Raw genomic sequence first — 27656 nt, 5'->3', positions numbered from 1 at the left:
ATTTGACCCAAGGAAATTCACTTCATGGTTAAAAGATAGGGTGCGTGAGTGTGTTGCCAAAACTACATACAGAGGAAGAAATTATATTGCCAATTCAAAATTAATCAAACTTTATCTGAAAATTTGACATTCTTTCTTTCTTTTCTTGATGATAAAGGTGTAAAAGTTGTAAGGGTGTATGACCCTAGCAGAAGAACTACTAGGCTTTAATATGATTTGGGCATCCACCAGGTGGTGACAAATGTCCTCTTCCTTTCTGGTTCACTATGTGAAATACTTTGTCATCTGTGTATAATAGTGGCCAAGGAGCAGGAGAACTATCTACCATGTGTGAGTGTGAGAAGGTATGTGTGTTTAGTTGCCATTTATTTTATAGGTCTGCTATAAACTGGACATTTTACAGATAAAGCAAATAAGATTCAAAGAGGCTAAGTGACTTTCCTAGGGTCATTCAGACAGAAATGGCTGAGTGGGGATTCACACCCAAGATAGTCCATCATCAAAGTCTATGCCCTTTCTCCAGTCCTGAAAAATCAATATGTCAGGGGAGGGGGACTGAAGGTGGTGTGCATTAAGGCTGAAACTCACAAATTCAAAAAAACTTTGGGAAAAATCCTTGCTAAAGAAGACCCCAAGAACCATTCTTGTTTTAATATGACAGTGCCTACGCTCATATGAGAAGAAAATTGAGTTTGCTGTGGTTTGAAACGAATGCAATCTGCCATTATATTTGTCAACAATCCTTTTAGTTAGAAAAAATGCTTATATGTATAAATTAAAATTTTTTTTTTCAGAAAGAGTTTATCTTATCAGCATTAACTATTACCAAGTATAACAGTGAAGGAAGATATTTGAAGAAAATACTTGGAAATAACCTAAAATTCTCTTTCATCAAAACATAGTGATACTCAGTTTCAGATATTTCCCCCAAATATGATGTATCTTGTCAAATAAATTAGCCTCAAAGGTTGAAATGGTAAGGCCTTCCAGTACAGTCTTCTGTAATTTAGGTGGGAATTTGAAATAAAAAAGAGGTTGAGAGCCATGAGAGGCAGAAGGAGGTTTATGCAAAAGAATGTGAATAGTCCTAGCAAGTGAGTGTGGAGAAAATCTTCTGAGGAAAACGGAAGACCATAGGCCAGGTGAAGGGAAAAGAAATGTATAAAATTAAAAATGGTTTCATGAGGGGCGCCTGGGTGGCTTGGTCGGTTAAGCGTCCGACTTCGGCTCAGGTCATGATCTCACCGTCTGTGAGTTCAGGCCCCGCGTCGGGCTCTGTGCTGACAGCTCAGAGCCTGGAGCCTGCTTCCGATTCTGTGTCTCCCTCTCTCTCTGCCCCTCCCCTGTTCATGCTCTGTCTCTCTCTGTCTCAAAAATAAATAAACGTTAAAAAAAAATTAAAAAAAAAAAAAAAAAAAAAAAAAATGGTTTCATGAAATGTAGATGCAACAAAGGTCTTTAACAGATAATATTTGCAAGCCACTACCCAAACCTTTGCTTAAACTACTGAGAAGTGATCTGAAGCAACTAATAAATCAGAGTTTTTTGTTATAGTAAAGTGCATAAAAGTTACTGACCTTAAGTAAGGTCAGTATAATAAATAAATAAGTCCTGTATAATAAAGGGATTTTTTAATATATTAATCCAGTAAAACAATTGCACAGTTTTTATTTGGGAATGTTCTTGATAGGCATAATCTTTCCATTTTACTAGTTAACCCCTCCAAAAACTGTGTATATAAAGAAATGTTTTAAAAAATGTAACACCAAACTTCAGATTTACTGCTTTCAGCAGAATATCTCTTCTGTTAATTTTACTTTTAAGTAATTAGTGTAAAAGAATTAGTAAGTATGTTAGCTGGGAGGCTTATGGGATAATTTAGTGGATCCTCTCCCTACAGTGACTCAAAAAAAAAAAAAATGACTTTTTAAGAGCCTTTGTCTCATGATATATAATAGAATATTCCCCTTTCATCTTCAGTTTTCAAGAAGGACCTATATAAATATACCCTAGGATTTCCACAAGAGATAGACTTTTAGGCACTAGGCAGAAACAGAGTTCAGAGTTATTTTGGACCTCCTCACATTGTCTCTGTCTGATCATCTCTAGCTCAGTCTGTGTTTCAGTCTTCTGTGTCTTACTCTCCCCCATGTTGGTCCTTCAACCCTCTACTTCCTTCCTTCCAGCTCAGCCCTATGTCATGGTAATAAAGAACTAGCCAAGTTTGACTCATGTATTTGTGTGTTTTAGCTGAATCATTCGTACAATTATAAAAATTATTCAAGGCAGTAGAATTAAACTCTCCCTCACCACTAAACCAAAGAATATAGTCAAAGATTATGTCCATAATGGTCCACCTAAGATATGACATAAATTATATGAATTGAAGGATATTTAACTCAGCTTATCTGAGGAAGGAAGAAATATTCAAAGTAACCTCAGTGAAAATACAATCCTTCTGGCCTGATGCACACAGGTCAGAGACCTGATACAGTCAAGACTTATGACCATGCAGCCTTAAAGACAGATTGTATCGGGGCGCCTGGGTGGCTCAGTCAGTTAAGCGGCCGACTTCGGCTCAGGTCATGATCTCGCGGTCCGTGGGTTCGTACCCTGCGTCGAGCTCTGTGCTGACAGCTCAGAGCCTGGAGCCTGTTTCAGATTCTGTGTCTCCCTCTCTCTGACCCTCCCCTGTTCATGCTCTGTCTCTCCCTGTCTCAAAAATAAATAAAACGTTAAAAAAAAAATTTAAAAAAAAAAAGATTGTATCATATAATGTCCTTGATGATCTTATTCTTCCATTTCCATACTCTACCATAGCACCCCCAAGAATTCATCGTGATGGAAGGTTTCATCTTTCCTCTAAATCCACCTTAACTCCCCATGGTCCTGACAAACTTAGCATCCTCTGTCATAAAACCAGCTCAAACTTGAGAATTTTCAGTCAAAAACTGAATGGATGGTTCTAAGAGTTTGATCACATTCATGACCAACCTTTTGGTCAACTAAGAGTATCAGTACCAGTACCAACTAAGTAGGTCTGTTACCCACTTCATGTGACTCCTTTTGATCATCTTGTGACTTTGTTTTTGCATCCAGAGACCTATCTTATAGGAGTTATTGCATGCAGTCAGGATTTAGTGGTTCTGTATAACTCAAGCTAATCCATATCTCTTATAAAGCCAAATTAATAGACTACAGAGTCACATGCCAGGTCTTCCTGTGTGGCAAAAGTCATCTTGGGCTGTACACTGAATTGTTGCTTCCAAGTTTCTAGTATTCCCCATAGCAGGTCACAGAAAAGTGGTTATGATTAAGACCTTCTGCTTGTTGCACTCATCAAAGGATGCCAAACTAATGGGCCAGTTCTAACTCAAGGATGTAAAGCACATTTCATTTTGTGGGCCAAGTCCAGCCAATAGAGATAAAACTTTAGGCTCTCACAGTGTGGTAGACTATATGACTTGAAAGCCCTCTGCTAAAACATGTAGCAAATGTAAGATAAAATATAGCAAGCATTTGCTTGACTGCACAGGGGAGCTAGCAAAGATGTTAAACTATTGCCAAGAAAGAAAAAAGGGAGCTGAAAACCAAACCAGTAAGGGCATAAGCCACTGCTACCCCTGAGCTTCAGGCTTGGGTCTTGGTACCCCTCTCTGGAAAAAGGTGCTCTTCTCCTTTTACCTGGGAACAACATCCATTTAAGTTAGTCTGCTTTGTTTATTTCCCAGTAGCCACGGCCAGTTGATTTTAAACGGTTCCATGATTCTCAAAGACAATTTCACCCTTGCCTCTGTGGATACCAGTCTTCTCCATGAAGGGTGAGGGGCTTGGCATGTTTACAAAGCTGCCTGACCAGCTCATCAGATTAAATGCATGCTCTCTGTTTCCTCTGGGCCTACTCACCTGGCATGTCCATCACTCGAGCCATGTGAGATACCTGCTAAACAAAGAGGGGTCATTTGTGTTTGTCCAAACCTTGTAATGCTGGTTACACTTAGTTTTGTAATTTCATACTTTAATATTAAGGAAACAGATGAGTGTGAAAAGAAGGAGCAGTGTTGTTTCTGTGCAACCCAAGTTCTATGCTTTGGAAAGGAAAAAAAAAAATAATGTACCAATTAAGATGTGAGCAGAACAGCTGTAAAAGACTACACTGGGGGGAAGAATGTAAAAATCTAGAAGGGCCTAACACTGTATGTTAACTATACTAGAATTAAAATTAAAATTTTAATTTAAAAAATCTAGAAGGGCCATCAGACAGTAAGTTTATGGAAAACATAGAAAACTTCAGTCAGTCTGGTGGATTGCTTTGTTCCTTGTTAAAACGGCAAGAATTTAAAGACACTTGGACAGTTGCAGAGTAGTATGGGTACAGAATCCCGCAGACACCTGCTTGTGAGACACCACATTCTCTATAAAGTGCCCTTCACACATTCTCTGTGCTGTTTCACCCCACAGCCTCAGCGATAGGTACTGTCTATGAGTGCAGAGGACATTAGTAAACAAAATAAATGTATCATAATATAATAATGAAGCAGATAGGCTTTGGGGCAGGGCAGACCTGTTTTGAATTTTAAGTCTGCATTTTGTTATTTGTCCTTAGGTAAGTCATGAAACATCTCCAATCCTATTAGCTCAACAGCAAATAGGGATAATAATAATAACTACCTTGGTCCTGAAATTTTTGTGAGAATTAAATGAGATAATGTTTGGGGAGCACATGGCACTATGTCAGATTCAACATTAGTGTTCTGGAAATAACAGCTGTTAAGATTCCATTGTTTGGCTTTTCTAAAACTTGCTCTTTGAAGACCTGTCTGGATGGCTTTCAAAAGCCGTCTCCCTGGTTCTTTCCGAACTTGGCTGCATTAGTGATGTGGGAGTTGCCTATCTTAGTTTGCTATGGCTGGCATAACAAAATACTAAACGCTGCGAGGCTTAAACACCATAAATTTATTTTCTCACCATTCTGGAGGCTAGAATCCAAAATCAAGGTGTCAGCAGATTTGGCTTCTTCCGAGGCCTCTCTCCTTGGCTTGCCTTCCTGCTGGGTCCTCACATAATCATTCCTCTGTGTGCACACATGCCCCTGATGCCCCTGTGTGTCCAAATTTCCTCTTTTTATAAGGACACTAGTCAAATGGGATTAGGGCTCACCCTAATGACCTCATTTTAACTTAATCACCTCTTTAAAGACCCTATTTCCAAATACAGTCAGTCCTCTGACTGGGGGTTGGACTTCAGCATGAATTTTGGAGGGGATACAGTTCAGCCCATAACATTGCCACAAATTAATTATTTTTGGCTGCATTTGCAAATAACCCTTTTAAAGAATAAGAACCTGAAAAAAATTAAAAAGAATAAGAACCTGAATAGAAACTATGGTTGAGGGATTTTAAGATATCTTCTAGCCACTGAAATGCTAGGACTTTGCAGGATTCTCTATATATGATCTATATAACAAGTTTACTTATTATGCCTAAAAAATATTTAAAAGGTTTAAGGCTTTATAAAATAATATATAATACTTATATTTATAACTTGTATATAACATTTTTAGAGTACGGTCTCTGGTAATAGGCTAAAAATAGTTTTTAAAGCACATTGTTGAAAAATGCCTGTGAGGCATTGAGCAGGGGGTTAAGAAACATTTATGTGTGTACCATAGGAATATATTAAATGAAATATTTATTAACTGAGCACCTGTTCAGGTACAGCATTGGGCCAAAGATTAGGGGCAAACCAGAGAAGTACTTGCCCTTGAGGGGTATTGATCTACTTGGGAAAATGCCAGAAATGTCACCAAGTGAGCTCATTTAATTGCCAGTTAAATTCTCAGTGTAGACACTGAGGCCTGTGTGTTCACAGTCACCTCTGAAGCCAGGAGTGATGGTTGGCTTCCATAATGTGAGAAAGGAAGGTGAAAATCAGAAAAATAGGTCCAGGGGTTTTCTCACTGCAGCGTCAGGACAAATGGAAACAGAAAGCCCTGAGGAAGTACTGTATAGCAGAGAGGTGGGGCAAGGGTGCTCAGAAAAGAATCTGACTAAGAGCAGTTTCCAAGCCCACAGACCCCGCGGTTCAGACTAGGACAGTGATGTGTTCCACCCTTTCACTAAGTTAAGTAGGATTTTGAAACTGAGGAATGTATATGCTGGTGGCACTGTTTTGGAATGAGTACAAATAGGATACCCATGGTTAGAAAACGTGGGAGTCAGGTACCACCAGATACTTAGGAGAGATCCTCACCATGAAGTGAAATGCAAGAAAAACCTTCATTTACCAAAGGAAAGAGGTCTCACTTCTTTACCTCATCCTCACCCTTAAGGAATATTTTACTTCGCGTAAACCATGGTAATGACCAATATGATGGAAATGTAACTTGAGAAAATCCTGTTTAATGTGTATCTTTACTCTTCTAGGCCTCTTTTTCGTGGAAGTTCAGACGTTGATCAACTTGGAAAAATCTTGGAGTAAGTAGTAACTCTATTTTGCATCAGCATCTGTAGCATTAAAACATTTACAGTGCCTTTCATCTAAAATGTTTATCTCTTGTCCTTCCTTCCCCAAGCTGCTGCCTCAGACAGTGTTACTATTTGTGTGGTGAGTGGGGACATGGCAGACATGCTGTTTTATGCAGAGCCCATCATGACATGTAGCCTATCCGGGCTCTGTTCTGGCAGCTTGTATGTTGTTCGTGTGGATCTTTTCGCTAATCCTCCTTCTCCATTTGGCTGAGCTCCAGTTCTTTTCAGATGTGTTGTGTGCTTGGGCCGTTTCAGATGTCCACTGTCAGAGGTGGGGCGCTTGGTAGCCTGGTAACCCATTCTTGCCCACTGGGCTTCCTGTCCCCATTGAGTATCCTTTTGTTATCCAGATTGGTTTTGCATTGTTTTGTTTTCCTGGGCAAAAGATGGTATGCTACACAACCCATTTTTCTTGGGAGCACCAAAATAGGAAATGAGAATCCTAGATTCTAACCTTACATCTGTTGCTAAATAACTATGCAATGTTGAGAAAGTCATTTAAAATGCCTCATAAAGTGCTTACACAGTGCCTGGTGCATAGTGAATACTTTAAAAATGGTAGCTATTATTATAATTCATCCTTAATTGTTTAACCTTTTTGTTCCTTAACTTCTTCACCTGAGTAATGAAACTTTGGATGTAAATTCTAGGATTCTTTCTTGTGCTTAACATTCTTTGGTTCTAATTGTCTGTTACTTGGCTTGTTGATGATTTGCAGAGTTCCATTCATGTCTACATGTTTATGCATGTGGGGGTATGTATGCTTTTATGTTTCTAGAATGTTCAGAGGGAGCTTTTCTTCTCACAAAGCATGAAGCATGGCATCCTTTTGGGATATGTGCTTGTGCCAAGCCCCATCAGAATTGGTGGGGGCGGAAATAGGGCGCCTGGATGGCTCAGTCAGTTAAGCATCTGGCTCTTGATTATGGCTCAGTCATTTAAGCATCTGGCTCTTGATTTTGGCTCAGGTCATGATCTCCCTGTTTCTGAGTTCAAGCCATGTATCGGGCTCTGCTCTAACAGTACAGAGCCTGCTTGCGATTCACTCTTTCCCTCTCTGCCTCTCTCTCTGTCTCTCTCTCTCTCTCAAAAATAAATAAATAAACTTAAAAAAAAAAAAAGAATTGGGGGGAGTAAGAAAAAAGTGGGGATTCTAGAACCAAAAATAACCCTGATCATTGGTCTATAATATTTTATAGGAATCCCAGAGATTTTTATGATACTTTCAGTCCATCTGTAAAACTGATGAAAAGTATCCCTAAAGAAAAGAATTATATTTTAACACTGTCTACTCAAACAGGACTGCTTAAAACAGTTGGAATAAAACTGGAACCTGAGTTTTGTCTTTTAGTGACTAGAAAGCTTCAGTAGGCTTCCATTGGTGCTATTGCCACTGCCGAATCAGAACCCAGTGGCCTTAAGGCCTAAAAAATACTTGCTGATTTTATTGCCTGGGGGCTTCCCAGGTCCAGGGAAGCTGCCAAGACTACCACTCCTCCTCTTCCTCCCTCTCCCCCTCCCCCCCCCAAGCCACCTCCTACCACTACTACGGCGTAGACAGTGACTATTACTGCTATTACTGTCACTCCATAAGGTAGACAGATTCAGGACAAAACTCATGTTCTCCCTGCTTCTGAATGTCAGCTTCTCTGATCATACAGTGATAAGCCCTCCATCTGTTCTTCCCCCTCACTGTGTATTTTGTGTGCAGTGCAGTGGGAACTTGAAGCAGAAACTGTGAAAGTCAGACCTACCAGTGACTCTGTTTAAAGGAAAAATGATCTTGACCGAAGCCAGCTTGCCAGACATTGAAACCTGTCACCACCTTTCCCTTACTGACACTACTGGGGCGTTCTCTCCAGCCCCGGGGTCTGCAAACTTGTTAGCACTATTAGTGCCTCTTAGTATCTGAAGCCACTGAGATGGACCCGAAAGAACCTTTGACAACCATGTTTGACTTGCTTCCAGTGGAAAGCCAGTTCCACTTTTGGCAAAGGCCTGAGACCCTAGGTTGCCAGCAAAAAAGAAGCCATAAAGTTCTATATATGTTGTGCCTTCAGATATTACTTCTTGGTTTCTGGCGTTGTTTCACTGAAATTATGTTCTGTTTACTCTGCGTTTGTTACTTTGGCATAAAGAAAAGGGACAATGCTGCACCCTAGTGTCATTTCTAAAGTACTTGAGAAATGATTTCTGTCCCCACTGCCATTTATAGGTTTTGTGCTCTGTCAGTCTTTCCAGTACAAATGTCAACTTTTAAGGCTTATATTCAGCTGTCCAAATACTGAAACTTGATGCAAGCACTTGTTAATGGACCTATCAGAATTTCACAACACTCATATATGGGCCATAAAAGTTCATACTGGATGTTAAACTGAAAAAAATTTTTTTTGAGGAAAGCCACATTCACATTCTCTTAAGGGCAGAAATGTTTCTGCACTTGGAGACATTTATACTTTCAAAGAACAACAAGTACTTTGAAAGTGAAACTAAATGCTTTTAGCTCGTGACATTTTAGAGCATTTTTAGGAGCAGAGTCATAGTTAAATGGAAACAAAATATTGGATTTGGAATAAGGAGAACTGGGTTCACTCGAGTGAGCTGAACTCGCTGTGTGTGACTTTGGCAGTTGATTTCACTCCTGTCCTTAGTTTCCACATCTATAAAAAGGAAGTAATAACTGACCTACATGTCTCAGAAGGTTGTTATGAGATCAGAGGAGGTGATAGATTTAAAAATACTTTTGAAAGTTATTTCTATAGGTAGCTATGTATATATACATGTAATTATACACCACATATACACATACATACAGAGACGCTGTTTCTTTAAGGGCTTTTGGCAGTCAGCTGCCCATATCGCCAGATTTATTTCGACATAAGTATATTCAAAGCTGCAAATAAAAAGATTTTAAATTGTTACTAAGAATTATTATAACTGATTTCTAGATGATTGGTGATGATATGCAAAAAATGATATACAAATGGCTAAAAAGCTGAAAATAAAAGGAAGAAAATTTTTAAAGTTTTTAATAAGTATTCTTTTTTCTTCCTCTGCCTATTCCATTCTATCCAAACACACACATTGATGTCCTTTAATAATCAATAGTGCTATCTTTTTTCTCTTTGCTCTTATTCTAGATCTTGCTATTAAGCAAATTTGTATGTTGCCCAAGTTATTTCCATTTATTTGTTCTGGTAAATATGTCCAAGAATCTGTCTTTATTTGCCTCAACAACATGGCTTTCCCAGCATGTCCAACAGATACAGGCATACAGTGTCTTTCCCCGGACACCCAGTAACAGGTGCAATTATGGTATGAGTATTTGCTCTTCCCAGGTGAGGTCTGTGACCTGGGCTCTGCTGAAATAAGAGAAGGAGGAACAAAGCCTTACAGAGAGCCTGTGATTTTCACCACCACATCTTCCTAAAACCTGGGAAACCCAATCAGGAGAACATATCTCAGGACCTCAGTCCCAGGCCAGCACCATCTCTAACTGTAGTTAAAGTAATTTGGTCATGGGGCACCTGGCTGGCTCGGTCAGTAGAACATGTGCCTCTTGATCTCAGGGTTGTAAGTTTGAACCCACCTTGGGTGCAGAGATTACTTAAAGATAAAATCTTAAAAAAAATAGTTTGGTCAATTTGAAAGCTATATATTCTGTCCACTAAATTATAACTTTTAGTTCGGAGTTAATCAGAGTCTGTAAGTGAGATGTAATTTCTTGTGTCCCTTAACTTCCCTTGTTCAAACCTACTTACTATCTATACATAAACTTTAAATAACATCTCTATAGTGTATAAGTTGCATAAGGCCACTGACAATATTTCTGAAGAACCTCGGCACATATCAGTAGGACTCAAGCAGTTCATATTTTTAGCATGATAGCAATGCATTGCCCACACATTTTAGATTAATAGCATTATTTTCTTCTCATGATAATAATAATGGGTAATGTATTGATATTGACAAGTACTGTTTATCAGGCACTGTGCTATGCACTTTATATAAATTATTGCTGTAAATTATCATTTTTTTCTTTTATTTGTTTATTTTGAGAGAAAGAGAGAGAGAGAGCATGTGTGCTTGAGCAGGGCAGGAGCAGAGGGAGAGAGAGAATCCTAAGTAGGCTTCACACTTAGTGCAAAGCCTGATGCAGGGCTCAGTCTCACAACCAGGAGATAATGACCTGAGCCGGAATCAAGGCTCGGACGGTAAACCAACTGAGCCACCCAGGCACCCCTAAATTGTCGATGTCAATAAAGAAAGACACTAAGAAAGAAGCTAACTAATTTGTCCTTACCTAGCAATAAGTGGTAGATGCAGAATTTGAAACTAGGTCTACCTTTTCTAAAGCCTGTGCTGTTTTTTTTTAATTTATTTTTTGTATTTGAGTATAGTTGACACACAGTATCTATGCTGTTTCTATATCATTGGATCCTCTCTCCATGTTTCTGATTCCAGAATGATTTTCAGCAGAAACATAAATGATACTGTCTTTCGTTATTGTTTACTCTGGAATACCATAAAATAGTTTGGTAATATAAAATATATATAAGCTAAGTTTAATTCAATTAATTTGAAATTAAATTATAAAATAGCGTGTGCCTGATAGTTACACAAGATTAACATACTTTTTAGCCTCTTTTTGGTCTGATTCTAGTGTATATAATTACTGTTTGGAGAATTATTCTTTAACCAAAAGTGCAACCAAATTTATGTGTTAATCATGTTAGATGAGCATCATAAAGCATGTCAGTATGAGTGTTTGATCAGAACACAAAAAGCATTCTCGGGTGTAAAGGAAATATTATATGCTCTTATGAGCCTCCTTTGAACATATAGGTTCTACTCTGTCAGTACATCAGGACTTACTGGTAATATAATAATTTCCATTTCTGCATCATCCTATATATTTGGTATCTGCTACCAGAGTAATCTTTTATCTCTTCCCAGTGAATTATACAATTCTCCCCTGAGATCACCCTGTGATCACCATACTGCAATAGGACAGAAAGAGATGAGAATCCCACCAGTAATATAAGTGAGGGGCTCCTGGGCTCTGTGTCCCCCATACCTGCCTCTTAGACTGTACCATCATCTAGAATTTGGTAGGAAAACAGCTTCAGCATAGCATCTAATGCTTATGTTCACATGTGGTTCTTTTGTAGTGTAATTGGACTCCCAGGAGAAGAAGACTGGCCCAGAGATGTCGCCCTTCCCAGACAGGCTTTTCACTCAAAATCTCCTCAACCAATTGAGAAGTTCGTAACAGATATTGATGAACAAGGCAAAGACCTACTCCTGGTAAGTTCATGCGGTGCAGAGTTGGTCTGCACTGGGTGGATCAGAGCCTTGCCCTGTCCACTGGGTGGTCTGCTAGGTGGTGGGCACAGTATCAGTTCAGCATCATGTGCCACAACCACACAGGGCCGAGGCCACAACCACACAGGGCCGAGGCCACAACCTCTCTCTGCAGCTTTCATTTCCACACCTGCGGCAGCTGGTGGCTTTTGATTCTGGAATGTCTTCATTTCCTATAGAAAGAGAAAGAGAAAGAGTCTGATCCACAAACTTTCAATCTGCCATCTTTAAATGTTCGTTTGAATGCAGCCTTTGAAGCCTCTCAAATTCATCTAGACATATGCTTCTAATAAGTATTGAATGTGCCATGCACATATAAAATACCTCACTGAAAATAAGGACTCGTGTTCAGCTTAAGATTCAGACTCGTAATATTTGGCCTTGTATGTAATTCCCTAACATGGAGGACAGAAAAGTAGGTAGAGGAGTATACCTGTTGAGCTACTCTTGGTGTTCAGAACCCAGTGACTGATGAGTGTTTCCTTTACCTACTGAATAACAACCTATGATAGCTAGCCAAGAAAGTACTCCTAGACCTGGAGGAGCTAGTGCTCCCATTCTGTCAGTGTATTCTAAATTTCAAATATAGACCTAAGAGTCTATAGGTCTCAGTAGAAATGTTATACCTTAGCTCTGTGTGGACACAGCCATTGATTGGCATGTTTGCAGAGCCACGGATTCTCCCAGTGAAAGCCCTAAGTCCCATCTTCACCTGATGGGGGCTCATTTTCTGATGCTTACTCTACGGTTCCCTCCACTGCCGCATTATGGAGAAGGACAGCTATTTTCCCTCCCCACCGTTTATTTCTAAGACACTCACTGAGAACTTTGGCCCACATCCTTTGAAACAAATTCTTATTAGAAGGGAGAATATTCTCCTATACAAAAACTCACTATATATACACACTTGCTGGCTCACCTACTATTTAGGAAAATTTTTTCTTGGTTTCAATTAACAGACAAGTATTTGCATTACCTTAAGAAAAGGAGGTTTGATGGAATGTTTCATGTGGCCTGGAAGTGAAAAGCCATCCAGAGTGTAAATGCTCTCCCAGTCCTGCTAAGAGCATTACCTGCTCTTAGCAACTCTGCTTTTCTCTGCCCTGCAGGCCTTTTCTCCTCTTCATTATTTCTTTTCAGTTGTGCTGTCTGCTCCCCTTAACTTTGGCTGGCCCCTGACTATCAGAATTTCAGCTAACTCATGGATCCTTTCAGCTCTAACCCCCACCACTAACATTTGCTCTGTTAGTATTTCCTACATCAGATTCCTGAAAGGAAGAATGTGGCTGACACGCCTCACCTTTTTGCCAACCCATGATATGGGTTGCTGCCTAGGGCCTGCATTCCTGGTCCAGTCAGCTATGCTAGGAGGGAGGGAGAGATGATGTGTTATAAAATATGGCCACCATAGGCTTTCCTTTTCAGCAAGAACTCTGAATGAAATGCTCCTCTTAGAAGAAGATTCTGGACAGTCAGTCACAATGATAAGCAACTTTAGTAGTGAAGTATTCCACTTCTTCAGCTACTGGGACATCCAAAGACAACTCAGAGTCTCTCAACATCATTAGGAATCACCAAAAGGAACTTAAAATGTAAAGCTAGTGGACAGTGCCACATGCTCATTCATTCAGTGTCTCCACTGGTGGTGCTGGCTTTCAAAGTCAGACCACACACTAGTGCTGGACTAGAGAAGTAGCAGGAAACAAAGAAGAAAAAGGAACAAAGAAACTACCAAAGAGAGAAGGAAGAGGGTGGACAAGGAGTGTCAACAGAGATTAGAAAAAGCAAAGGAAGGGAATAAGAAGCAGATTCAGTGACCTCAGGACTAGAAGCAATTTAAGGACAAAACATAGTAATCCGAGGGCATTCAGGGAAAGGATAGCCCAAGACTTCAAAGCCTAGAACCCCCTGAAAGCTCTCACTGTTTCATGCTAGAGGGACAGAAGGTAGAACTGTTATAATGCAGAAGAAAGCAGGCTGTTCAGTACCAGATAGGCAGCTGAGATCCCGGCAGGACTTGTTGCCTCTATTGAAATTTATTCAGTAAGGAAGGAAAGTGAAGGGTATTTTAGGAAGTTGTTTTATTTAAGATACAACATTTAAAAGTTTAGCACTGTGAGAGTTGTCCTTTGTTTTATCTGAAATAAAGGCTGACTATATAATGCTCAGCCATGTATGAGTGGATATATGCATTGACATTTATAAATGCTCTCACATACATATGTAAGTTGGGCATAGTAATAAGACCATTCAGAGGAAAAATTATTTTTTAACAACCAGAACCTACCCATCTTTACAAGCTTTGTCCCCTCCATCATGGTTAACTGGAGAGGCCACGTACTTATTTTCTTGCTGAAAAAAGTTTTAGAGTTTCTGCTAACTGCTTTCAGGGCCTAAGGTATATATTTGTGGGGGCTGGCAGAGGGGACGGTCCTTGGATTAGTCTACTTTTGCTGCATAACCAACAACCCCCCAGAAATCTCACTAGTGTACAACAGTAAACATTTATTTCTTGCTCATGGGTCTGCAGATGGATAGACAGCTCTGCTTTAGCCTATGGGTCAAGTACAGGTCTTCTCCATGTGTCTCATTCTAGGGCCCAGAACAAGAGGGGCTTTGGCTCCCCAAGGCCTGTTTTTCTCATAACAGATGTTATGATGCTCCCAGAAGGGCAAGCAGAAACACATGATGCCCCTGAAGGCCTAGGCTTGGAAGAGGCACCCTGCTACTTCTGTCCACATTCCATTGGCCAAAGCAAGTTACGTGGTCAAGGCCAACTCTAATAGAGGGAAGAACACTCCTCCCATGAAGGAAGGGTGGGAAGAAGGAGGCTATGTGCTGAAAAATGATCCAGTCCATCATAGTATTCAACCCTTGACTAAATAGCAATCCCAGAAGCTAATTTTATAAGACAGTTATTTGGCAAGTAAATTAGATTTTCTTAGAGAAATAATATTCTTACAGAAGATTTTGGATTAATTCTCAAGTCATCCAAATTGCTCTGTTGAAGTAGAGCCATGATAGAACTTAGCCACCATTTCTATGTTCTGTAGAACATAAAGGATTAAGACTTCCAACTGGAGATTCTCACACACTTCCACATTAGGCTAAGGATTTCTCCTTCTCTCCACCGTCTTCCCAGCTCTAAGCCATCAAGATAGCTGTGCGGACAGGCTTCCTCCGAGACAGTCCTCTAGGGACATGTCTCTCTATCTTGAACATATTCCCACATTTTTTTTTCTTCTTTCCTATGTCCTAGGGATTACATGGGCTGCTTCTTTCTCTAATGCTGCTACCTAATTTTCTCCTTCCTAGACTCTGGGAAGAGAGAACCCAGGCTTAAGAGTTTTGCCCCTGCTCTTCTGTCCTTACAGAATTCAGCCCATGCAAAGCTTTTCTCACAATGTTTATTGCTGTTAGGGACAGTAGAACCATTCTGCCACCAAGCTCCCTCATCTGCTTGCCTTTTGGCTCTTTGGTTTTCAGGAGACACTCTGAGAAACTGGCATCCATGGACTGGTGGGGAGTTCAGGATAAATAAGATTTCAGGGGACCCAAATTTGCCTGGAATTATATATAGAGTTTTCTATTTGTGAGTGTTTTTCTAGGTCAGTAGCATTCAACAGAGTGTTAAAGCGTCCCTAATCGTCAAGATCTGATGGAGACTTTGAGGTCCTTGAGGGCAAAAACCCAGATTAAATGGAAGTCAGCATAACCATGATAATGTTAAGTCTTCAGATTACATAGAGGACTGAAATTCATAGACGTGTCAGATACCCAGCTCACTAAAGTGGACACTGCATCACAAAGACGGAGAAGCTGGTAGAGTTTCTCTCCTACTTGTGTGTTCCTGGGCAATGGATAGGTCTTACTCATCCTCCACTAGTGCTTACCACCTGCTAGTCACTCTGGAGGTGTTGGTGGAAGGACAGGAGGAGGAAGTGAAGAACAGGATTACCTGGGGTTGGTGTGGAAATGGAACTAAGATTAGGGAAGCATTCTGTCTAATTGATTATGAATTGTCAGTTTGAGAATGGAGATTGCTGCCCCAGAGGTTCACCATCCCCCTCCCCCCCCCCCCCCCCCCCCCCCCGGCCAACCCTTTCACCTTCTACCTACACTTGAGTTGACAGCCTGGAATAGAGTTTAGTACCAGAACTGAACCTAATGGACATTGCTGCTGCCCATGAGGCACCTAGACATGCACCAGAGGAAGGAATCATTTCCTCTGGATGGTGCAGCCCTGGGCCAGAGTGCACAACTTGCTAGCAGGTCAGGGTAAGTTGGGCCTAGGTTTTAGCCCTTACTTGCCCTCCTTAATAGAGAAAACCTTTATTTCCTGCTTTAAAATGTATTTCCTTTTTTTGGTTTTCTTGTTATTTTGTTTTGCTTTTGATATTAGAAATATGTCAGAAACAAGGGCGCCTGGGTAGCTCAGTTGGTTAAGCATCCGACTTCAGCTCAGGTCATGATCTCCCAGTTCGTGAGTTTGAGCCCCGCGTCGGGCTCTGTGCTGACAGCTCCGAGCCTGGAGCCTGCTTCGGATTCTGTGTCTCCCTCTCTCTCTGCCCCTCCCCCACTTATGCTCTGTCTCTCTCCGTCTCTCAAAAATAAATAAACGTTGAAAAAAAAACATGTCAGAAGTTGTTACTGTAGTTTAATAATTACCCTCTTACCCCTAAACAAGACAACTCTGTTCCATTCTTGACTCATCAATAAACCTTGGGGAAGAGTAAAAAGTTAGGGTGACATCTCTGACTACAGCACTAAGTTTTCTAGCATTAGAAAAATCACTACCTAGGGGTTCCTGGGTGGCTCAGTCAGTTAAGCGTCCAACGTTGGCTCAGGTCGCCCCCTCATCAGGCTCTCTGCTGTCAGCACAGAGCCCGCTTCGGGTCCTCTGTCCCCCTCTCTGTTTGCCCCTCCTCTTCTTGTGCTCCCTCTATCTCAAAATTAAACTTAAAGAAAGAAAAATCACTACCTAAATAAAGTTATATACATACTATGATAATACTAATAATATCTTTTAAAGGACCTGGGATAGGTAGAAGAGAAAGCCTGGGGAGGTAAAAGTACACAGGCAACCCAAAAGCTATTGCTTTTTCCTGAAGGGCAGTTTATACCTTGAGGACATATATAAGATAAGATATATATAAGACTGTCTACATTTTATTTAGTGTCCCATGAAGTAGATACTCATTCTGATTCTAGACACACTTAATTCATGGCAGTGAACAAATGTATAACTGTGTAAACACATTATTTAAATGGACATGTTTTATGTCAGTTATTTTTTTTCTTTATCACAGAAGTGCCTAACCTTTAATCCGGCCAAAAGAATATCTGCCTACAGTGCCCTGTCTCACCCCTACTTCCATGATCTGGAGAGGTGCAAGGAGAATCTGGATTCCCGTCTGCCTCCCAGCCAGAACAGCTCAGAGATGAATACAGCCTGAGGTCCCGACGGCCATCTTGAGCTGATCACCGGGAGAACACCCCTGGGGGCTGATGGGCCCCCCCTGAGTAAGCCCCGCAGAGCCACTGAGGATCACTGGCTGGGGACCTTCTAGTTGCCGTCGTCTGGACGGGCTCTGCTTCTCCATGGAAACCGCCTAGTTTACTGTTTTGAAATCAATGCAAGAGCGATTGCAGCTTTATGTTCATTCGTTTGTTTGTTTGTTTGTTTGTCTGTTTGTTTGTTTCAAGAACCTGGAAAAATTCCAGAAGAGAAGCTGCTGACCAATTGTGCTGCCATTTCATTTTTCTAATCTTGAATGCTGCCAGTGTGGAGTGAGCAATCCAGGCACAGCTGAGTTATGATGTAATCTCTCTGCAGCTGCCTGAGCCTGCTTTGGTACTTTTGAGTGAGAGTGTGCACGCGCGTGTGCATGTGCATGCATGCGTGCGTATGTGTGTGCGTGAGATTCTTGATTTCTTAAAGTGTTACTTTCTGTAAACAACAAGAATAATTGAATTTTAAAGACTCAAAGTGACCTATAAATAACAGGTGTCTATTGACTAAAGGTGATTTACCAGAATGGGCTTCTCAAATTACACAGTTGAACCTATGTCCTCAGAATTTCTATTACGGCCAAAAACAGTAAATTTGTTAGAAGTAAAACATTCACTATCTAGATGAAGTTTTATACACACAACAAAAGGAAAAAAAATGCTAGTATCTTTTAAGAGACCTGTTTTTTAAAGCATACACTCTATTTACTCTTGATAAAAGCTGAAAATTACTCACTGTAAGTCCATTTTAACCTGTATTATATGCTTTGTTATTTCTTTTGAAAAACACCCTATAAGCTTTTTCTTACTTGCTATAGATTTAGGGAGTGTACCTCAAATAGGTAAAATGGTAAAAAAAAAAAAAAAAAACAATTAGAGAAAGCCTTTATTTCCTGATTTGAAATCTGTTTCCTTTTTGGATTCTGTTGTTACTTTATTTTGTTTTTTTGATTTTAGGAATTTGTCAGAAACTGTTTCCTGTTTTGACTCAGAGAATAGCTTTCTCTGACGAGACAGGAATACCATTTAAGTTTTCCCTATTACACTGTACTTTTTCTGCCATGCACTGCCTTGTTTGCAGAGTTTCCATCTTATCTCCTAGGGCCTCTAGTATATATTACTACCATTACATAACTAATAACAGATTGTTTAAGCCGTTCCCATGCACCTCCTGCTTGCTTTCTTCCAGTGAACCTTTTGTAAATAGTTAGATTCAGATTGTGGCTTAATGGATCCAATTTTTCAGCCCTAACAGGGTCCCCTAGGCTCTCACTCCAGTGTGATCTTCCCAGCCAGCATTTGTTGTTGTTCCCTAGGCAGTGAGTGGAGGATTGGCTCTTCTCTATCACCAGCACATAGATTGCCTTAAACTGTTACTTAGTGTTTTACAATTTTTTTAGAAGATGTCCGTGTAGAATCGGAGAGAATGTCTTTAACTATTTTTTTTTAGACGTATATATTTACCCTATAAAATGATCTTTTCTCCATCTCCCAGGCTGTGCTTATTTCCAGTGCCTGTGCATACTCCCTCTCCGTGCAGAGCCAGCCTGACCTGGGCATTGTGAACAGCTTTACTTTTTCTCTCGCCATATTCTCTACCGTTCTTTATATTTCATGTCATCTCTGCCTTATGTGTGGTTAGTACTCAGTTAGCTCAAGTAACCCGAAGACACAGAGATGAAGTATCCTGTTGGAAGTTTAGCTGTCTTTGCTCTCTGACTCATGTTTTGAGTACATGCAACAGATAGGCTATGTTTAGAGTTAGGGTTGTCAAAGAATGAACATCGCTTCACTCAGTAGAAAATGTTCCAGTTGATGTTTATATATTGTCTAGCCTTACTGAATTCTTCACAGCTTAATATTCTATACAACCATGATGAACAAGGGAAAAATTAAGACTTTTCTCCTTGAAAGCTTTTTGGGTTGGAAATTACTCTTTTTTTAATATGTATATTGTTTAACATTTTTCTAATTCAGTAACTTGAAGAGCAGGAAAATTGGTCTAAAGCTAGATATGAATGAGAAGATGGGCCACAAGAATGTTTGATGCTTTCTTCCTTGTTGACATTATTGCTTATGTTTTGTCATCACTGTAAATGCTTGAGATATAATGAATCCATAGCAGTCGGGGCAATGTCTCCCCTGGAAAAGTGATTTCTGCCTTTCCTTTGAAGACATTTTTTGCTGGGCCCTAGAAATTCAATTTTAAAACTCAATATAAGTACTGATTTCATCATGTGCTTTCTGGTTAGTATCCATGGCTAGAGTGAACATAAGTTGAGTTTCTGCTTTTTTCAGGTTTTCAGAAGTTCTCTCAAGAAAAATGCAGCCGTTCTGAACTGGAATTTTTCAGCATTCTTGGGAATTCTAAACAAGTAGAGAGCTCCACTTTATTTCTAGCATATACTTTTGGTTCATTTCTCAGTAGTGTTTATGAAGAAAACTTAAAGCACAAACATTTTGGCATGAGATTCATTAGATGCTTGGCAAATTATCCCCTGAGAGGCAGAAGGAGAGGGTATCTGGCCTCTCTGACCCCAGCTCTTCCATCTGTGTGGTTCTTGCAGTTGAGTAATTACCCTCGTTTTATGTCTTTTACATCCAGGCTCCCCAGTTCTGAAATCCAGATGCCACACGAGCACCCTTCCCATTAGGGCACTTTGAAGCATATAGCAGCATAGGAATTTACTGAATACAGCTTATTCTTCTGTGACATATGGTTTCAAACGTCTTTGCCAAAAGCCAAGCAGTGGTCAGCTAAAAAAGTCATACTGCCCCAGGGATATACTGAAGCAGCTTATATCAATAAAAATACGGTGTCAGATTCAAAATCACATTTATATTCACATTTGAGGGCTGGTGCTAGAATGTGCCTGATAGTTTCTATATGATAATTGTTTTCTTAGGGCCCAGGCATTGTGGGAACCATAGTGCATGGTGAAGTTGTAACAATCCCACTTAAGAATAAGAGAGAAACCTGTCCATTTCAGCATTATAAGCTATCATGTGGCAAAGGTAATAAAGCCCTAATCTTACAAACTTAAAAACACAATACCCAGTGCATTGGCACCTCCCACTTTGTCTCTCCTTGAAAGTAGATAAGAACCCAAGAAACAGAACCTGTTTTAAACAAGACGTCGGAGCCATTTCATCCCTCTGTATTCTCATGATTTTCTCAGGAATCACACACTAGGAATGGCATACTTTTCATTTAGCCCAAGGTGTCTTACTAAAATAAAAATAGTTCAAAATATTTACCTAAGAATAGAATCTCAGCCATTTAGTTTTAAGTAAAAATGAAAATTTCAGAATGCACGGGACGTTAATATCTTAAAGAAAATGTACACCTTTCAACAGAAATTTATCATTTGACTCCAGAACGCAGTACTGTCCATCTTGATTGGGGGGGGGGGGGGGGGGAAGGGGGGGAAACAACCAAATAGTACCAAATATTTTGAATCTTAAATTATGTATTTAAATTGAGCTTTTAACTATATGCCTCTTAAGGTCAGTAATGGCAGTCCTCATGCCATTATGGAAATTAAAATCATGTAAGCTTCCTAATATCACAAACATATTAAAATTCTTCTTTCCAAAGAATTGCTTTTAAGTGACAACTTGGCTATTTTTATGATAAGCACAGAAGAGAGTGTCTCACATTTTCCAAAAGCAGGCTTTTGTTGCATAGTCAGGTCTAGGAAAGAGTAATATTAAAAGTTAATAAGCTGCTGTAATTACTTAATTGTGTTAGTACAGTAACTATAGAATATTCACCCTGGAAAGAAAATGTTGAGACATTATAAGTTCTTAGGTATTGACAAAATTCAAAAGAATGCATGTTTTACATTGTGACACATAAAAACAGTGTCTTTATTTTAAAAAATAAAGATGGTAGCATGATTTCTAAATCTTTAAAAGGCATAAAATAATGGACAATGGATAGAGGAAATTCTAGAGAAAATGAAGGTATTCAAAGAAGGATAGTTTCAAAGTTAGATATATTTTGAAGGATAAATATTTATTAGCAAATATATTGTAAGAATTTCTATTAAAGTCATCCGGCAACTATGAAGTTGATAACGTTCCAAAACATGTTTTATGGAAAAGCCTTTCCAAGCAGTTACCATTTCAAAGGGTGACCTGAGCAAACTACCATACTCCTTACTTCATGGGAAGAAGCAGCCATGTGAAACTAACGCTTGTTATGCAAGCCTAAGAATGTTCACTGTAAATAATAATAATAATAAATTTTAAAAAGGCACATATTTCCTGTGCCACCAAGATTTTTTGAAAACTGGTAAAACCCAAATCCTTGATCATATGCACTTGATACATTCAGATGTATGATATGGAACATAGCTACATGTTTCCACGGTAGAAAAACTTACTGAGACTGCAAAAGCCTATCACGCAATAGAAGTCCCCAGGTAATTAGTAGTGGTGTTCTCTTCAAAAGCATACGAAAATAGCATTTTCATTTCTTATTAATGCAATTTTCAACCTAGTGGTGTTACATACCTATATCTCAAGCATTTCTGACTTGTACTTTTTCAGAAAATAAGCCACAATATTCCTTTGGCCTTTTCTATCTTCTGACCTTTGTAAACAACAGAAATGTAGAAAGAGGAGGGGTCTGATTTTTTAAATGTTTTTTTTCCTCAGTTTGTTTGTTTTAATGACGTACGAATCAGCTCTTCAAAATGTTTTGTTTCTTAGCATTCCCAGGGAGTTGAGATAAATGAATGAACTTCCCTCAACATATTTATGTTTCCTTGATACTGGTGCTCTGGCTGTCAAGAAGAAAACAAGAGCCTCTTGAAAACTAATACAGGCTTTTTTCAATCATCTATTTAAATATTGTTACAGCAGTTTGAAGGTTATATGGTAGGAAAGTGAGATGATTTTTCTTGGAAACCTCTATTTTAAAATTCACACTGTCCTAAGACATGGGCTTTCTTCTTTTATTCCAGTATTTTCCACAAGGTGGCACTTTGGGGCTGGGGGCCTGGGGGTGGGGGTGGGGGCTAGGGAGGGGGAAATCTGAGCAAAGCTAAAGAGGTACTTCTAAAATCTTCATTCTAACCTTGTTTTTCTGCACATATTTTACTCTTGCTTAGCACTTGTTTGTCAGGATGATGAACAGTGTTCGTAACATTCTAGAACTTAAATATTTTAGTTGTTAGCTAGGTTCTGAATGATGATCTGCAGGGAAGTTGTTCTTGAGAATGGATAATATACCCATTTTGATCATTTAAGTGCATCAAGAGAGCCTAGTCATCCATTTTTTCAAGAAGCATTTTTTTAAGGTATTTAATTACCTTACTTTTATAGGTGCAGAAGTTACAAGGATGTACAGGCTTATTAGCTAAAAGGCAACACTCATCTGTGAGCAGGGTAGTTTTGTTAGGAATGTAAAACTCCTCCAGTGGCCTCAGCCAAAAACACCTATGCCCACTGTCTGCTGTTCTCATATTTCCTACCATGATGGTCTTTAAACACTGATTAAAATTTTAAATCCTAATTTAAAGATCAGATGAGCAAAGAAGTAACATCAGTATGTAAGTACACAAAACTATTTTTTTTCTAAAGAATTGCCATGCTGAAATACAGCCCTTAAATGCTAAAAGACCTGGTAATTTTTTTTTTTACATTTATGTAATCACAAGTGTAAATTCACAAGAAATTCTAATTTTTTAAAAGTCCTGTCCAAGCACGTGAGCATAATAACCTAGGAATATGTTTACATAAATCTTTAATTTCTCCATTAGTGAAATTCTTTGGCAACTACATACACACACACACACACACACACACACACACACACACACACACTCCTATGTTTTAATTCACAGGTCTGCTCAGAGACGCATTACCCCCAGATGATTTTAGTTAATTTTAGAAATCCTTTTCCTCAATAAGTGTCACAGAAATTTAGAAGAAAGGAAATAGTACTTTTCAGAGTTTCCTTATTAGCACGGCATAACAAGGCAGTTTATTCCTTCTGAGTGGCAGAAACTCAATCCTGCCTGCCTAACTTTCCTGCAGAGTAGCGGGCAGGCGAGTCTCACTAATTCATACTGAATCAAAATGGGGCTGTCACCCTAGGGGCTGTCAAAAGCTCTTCGGGAACCCAGCCTCGTCCCTCTGCTCAGAATCCCACTGAAGTAGATTCCAATTTAAGCCCCTAAATGGAAGGCCGAATTCCAACCTCGAGTCTGTTGTCAGTTGGGCCAGTCTGAACTCTATTTGCTCGCGGTGAACACTTGACGCCCACCTGAAAACCCTCTGGGAGCGCTGCGCCGTCACTCCGCCCCTTTGGCCGCAGAGAGGCAGTGGGCGGAGCTGGCTGGGTCCCGCTCGCCGCTCACCTGTTCGTGCCTGAGATGACGTACAGACCCGGAGGGCTACTGTCCGAGGTCCATGTGCCCTGCTGCTGTTTCAGAAGCACCTGTTCTGCCGTCTTAGGAAATAGAATGCCCCTAGAAGCAAACGGGTGTCTTCTGTGCATAAGTAAGTACAACACAATTCTTCGAAAGTTCGGGTATAAAGAGATGCTGGTCTGTATGAAGCGTCTACCAGGCATCTCTCAAGCTCTAAGCTCAGCTTTTTTTTTTTTGTTTGTTTGTTTTAAAGAGAAGATGTATAATTACAGGAAAGATTTTTTATTTTTTTATTTTCTATCATTCTACATATACGATGGCAAAAGATAATGCGTGGAAGAGTTTTGTTTTGAAAATGTGTTTATTTTCTGCTTAGGCAAAAGCTCCTAACTCTTTCGTTTCTGATCTCTTCTTTTGTTTTTGTCGAATAGTTAAAGGTATGTAAGCAAATTATCTCATGTAGTGTAGGGGATTTTCCTGTTTGGAGGAAACTTTTGTGTGAATTGTTTTGTCAAGCAAATAATCAACCCCTTCTCTACTTGAGGAGTTTGAATTGTCACATACAGGTTTCCTTAAAGGGGGCACATAACTGTACATATTGCTATAAAGAACTGTGACCGTAGCACTAATGAGCAAGCATAGAGCCCCACACAGTTCATTTAATTTCTAACGCTCTGTGGTTTCTGGCCAAATTCTGTTGACATGCTTAGGTTACGGTCCTGAAGATACCCTTTGTACCCTTAACTTGAAGTTTTCTACTCTTAAGTAATTGAGATGCAATAATATGTATTAGCTAGCAATATTTCTGTGATCACCAGCAACTCCTGATTTAACCTAGAAGTCTCTGAATAATTAAAATAAATCCCAGCAGTAATACATTTCTTGAACCACCCTCCCCCAGGTGCATTATATAGCTTGTCATCTTGGTCCTGTGTTTGCAACAATGTATACGTGAATATTAGAGTTCCTCACTTAACTTTGTATTCATGTGTTTTCCTATGACCAGTAATAAATATATTAGTTAGTACATGGAATAAATAGCAGCAACGACACCTAGAATCAGCACTTAACAAGGTGGGGAATTTCTATTTCAAGTTGTTCTGCATTTGCGTAAATTATTTCTGTTATTATTCATGTATGTTATTTATTTCTGAATCACACTAGTCCTGTGAAAGTGCGCCTTAAAGGAGATGGCATTAGGATTTGCATTTAATGTTCATTACCATGGTCTTGATGGAGCTAAGTAAATTAAAATTAGACTAAGCCCCGAAATAAGCTGCATGCATTTTAACATGATTAGTAGAACTTAAGTTTGTAGGTGTGGTATTTTCGTATCTAGGTGTTTTATCATTATGTAAAGGAATTCAAGTGGAGGACTTTGTAGCTTTTCTTTTGTCAAATATGCGTATAGTATAGTGTGAAGATACAGCAAAAATTAAAACTTGAGATACAAAGCATCAGATACTGCCTTAATTTAGGGACTCTGCCAGATGGCCATCAGAGTAGAGGCCAGGCAGAGACAGGGGCTTGGGTGGTGCCTCCTCTTACCTGGCCTCGAGAAGAAGCTTCCCCCTGATATCTGGTGCCCTTCTGGTATCGTGTGCCGTAGTGGGAACAGGTGGTACTGTTGCAAGAACAGCGTGAGAATTTTCTGTAGAAGTAAACTGTCAGCTTGTGCCTTGAGGCTTCCAGAATGTGTCGGATGGAGAAGTTCAAGTTTCTGTGCTTCAAGCACCTTGGTTTTGTACAGAAGCGATTCACTCTGGTCATAAAAGCAAGGACTACATGTACAGTAGTCAACAATGGATTTTAACAACCGACAGTCCCCAGCACCTCAGAAGCATGTTGCATTTCTGGTATTTTAGGTTTTGATCTGAAGGTTAATCGGCAAGTGTCTGGTATAGAAGAACAGTAGGTGTTAAGAAAAGCACAATATCGGTTCCCGTAGAAATTAGAACTAGAGGGTTTATAGGATTATCATGTCAGAGATGTCTAAATGCATGTTTTCACTGTAAAATGTAGTAGCATAGTGTCTTTGCATTCCCATAGGGCCTAGTTAAAGCTTTTATTCGAGGTTTTCAGCAAAGCTGTCATACCCAGTGAGCTTTTTCTTTTCTTTTTTCTTTTGGTTTTTTGTTTTTTTTTTTTTTTTTGGGACTTATAACAGAAAATGTGTTAAACGTAGGGAAAAAATGTTAATTTGGACACTTGACTTGTTGGTTTCTGTGTTTAAAGTCACGGTTCTGGAGATGTAGAGATTGTGCATGTGCATGTGCACGTCCGATACTAATCTAGGCTGTGTGAACCAGCCCAGGATAACCGATGTCCTCCCAGGCCCTGCATCCTTCCTCCCTCCCTCCCACTGCTCCCTTCCCCTGACCCGTCCAGGCCTGTCTGCATGGTGCTCTTTATTCTCTTCGGCCACTCTCTGGGCATCAGGGACATGACAAGAGAGATGCTTTAGGCATCACGGGTGTGCCTGCCCAGGCTTGGCCACCACTTTTACTTGACCTTTGGCTGGGCACAGAGTGTGCTCACAACACCAATCACAGATACCCTCTAGCATGTTTGTATGCATCTTGATTTCCAAACCAAGTCCTCTACAGAGCATTCAGTTTTGGCTGTGGTACAAAGAGAAAAACTAAACAAGACTATAAGCCACATTCCAGGCTGCTGTTTTCTATCCATCTACAGGCCATACTTTTACTGTATTTCTTCATACTTGAAACTCATTCTGCTATTTTGATATCAGGGTACAGACTTACAAGGGTGCATGTTCCTTAAAGGTGCAAAATTACTCTCATTCCGTTTGCTCATGTTGCTACAGAATGCTGTTTTGGTGCTTTGAGTTGAGCAGGTCAAAGAAGCAGTGTGGAAATTCACTGCCTGGAACACAGTCTTACAAGAATGTTGGCAGATGGCTTGGTGTTAGATACTGCTTCTGCTCTTTTCTCTGTACACAAGGTTGAAAGTTACCACACTGGCCTGTCAGGTTCACCTGGGTATCCTTTCTCACAGAGCACAGAAACCCTGTGCTCTCCCCAAATGTGGGTGCGGTGCAGCTCTCTGAAAGCAGGGACCTTTCTACATACCAGATAATTTAGCCCGCAAAGAAAAATGGCTGTGGGTGTAGACAGGGGCAGGATGGGAAAGGCCCTCTCACTCTAGCGACCATCCCTCCATTCTGTACAGAAAGCTCTCCTGGGGCAATAAAAGAAAGAAAGAAAGAAAGAAAGAACGAACGAAAGAAAGAAAGAAAGAAAGAAAGAAAAGAAAAGAAAAGAAAAGAAAAAGTGAAAGAAAGAAAGCTTATCTGTTAAGATACCCCCTTCATAGCATCCTGAGCTAAATGATCTCGCTTCTTTCCCTTTAGGTAGTTTGAAAAGACAGGTCAGTTTATCTAGACTATTCCTACCTGAAGAGGAAAATAGAAAAGTAGATTGTTTGTATCATGTAAACTATGTAATCCAAGGACTGCCAAAACTTACATCAAATCCCCCATCACTAGAAATCTGTTTAAGTAGCTCAAGTAAAAGATGCTTTATGACCGGGACTGCCTGAGGTCAGAGGCAGCCATTCTAGCATGCGCCGTACTCTGAGACTTATTTGGAGAGAGAGAACTGCCCGTGCTGACGCGGTTACTGTGGCCAAGGTAGCAAGTCAGAAAATTCAGAGGGTTGCAGATCACAGATCCTTTGGAAACTGGATGTCTTACCGGGTGCTAGAATGCAAATTTAGGTATTTATTGTCAGATAATGGAATTCATTGTTTTATAAGAATTAGTGTTGAAACGTCACTGTCCAGTTCATTGTTTTCACTTATGCACAAGCGAAATTGAAGCAAAAAGAGCAAATGGTTTGTATATTTGTCA

The 27656-nt window shown here is 39.8% G+C and overlaps 1 protein-coding gene across 4 annotated transcripts in view; it reads left to right on the top strand.

Annotated features, from left to right (window-relative positions):
• The window catches only part of CDK6 (cyclin dependent kinase 6), a 256002-nt gene extending 235188 nt beyond the window's left edge, over nucleotides 1-20814 (top strand). For all 4 annotated transcript variants that reach the window (XM_078442472.2, XM_078442471.2, XM_078442473.2 and 1 more), the window contains exons 6-8: nucleotides 6426-6476; nucleotides 11702-11837; nucleotides 17204-20814. In XM_078442472.2, the coding sequence (XP_078298598.1) occupies nucleotides 6426-6476; nucleotides 11702-11837; nucleotides 17204-17350 (334 nt within the window). In that variant the 3' untranslated portion in view covers nucleotides 17351-20814. The remainder of the gene's footprint in view (nucleotides 1-6425; nucleotides 6477-11701; nucleotides 11838-17203) is intronic.
• Nucleotides 20815-27656: the final 6842 nt, after the last annotated feature.

The sequence above is a fragment of the Panthera onca genome, chromosome A2, assembly GCF_046562875.1.
Source record: "Panthera onca isolate mPanOnc1 chromosome A2, mPanOnc1 haplotype 2, whole genome shotgun sequence".
NCBI classification, from domain to species: Eukaryota; Metazoa; Chordata; class Mammalia; order Carnivora; family Felidae; genus Panthera; species Panthera onca.
Note: the sequence above shows the minus strand (reverse complement) of the source record. Positions and strands in the feature narration are given on the sequence as shown.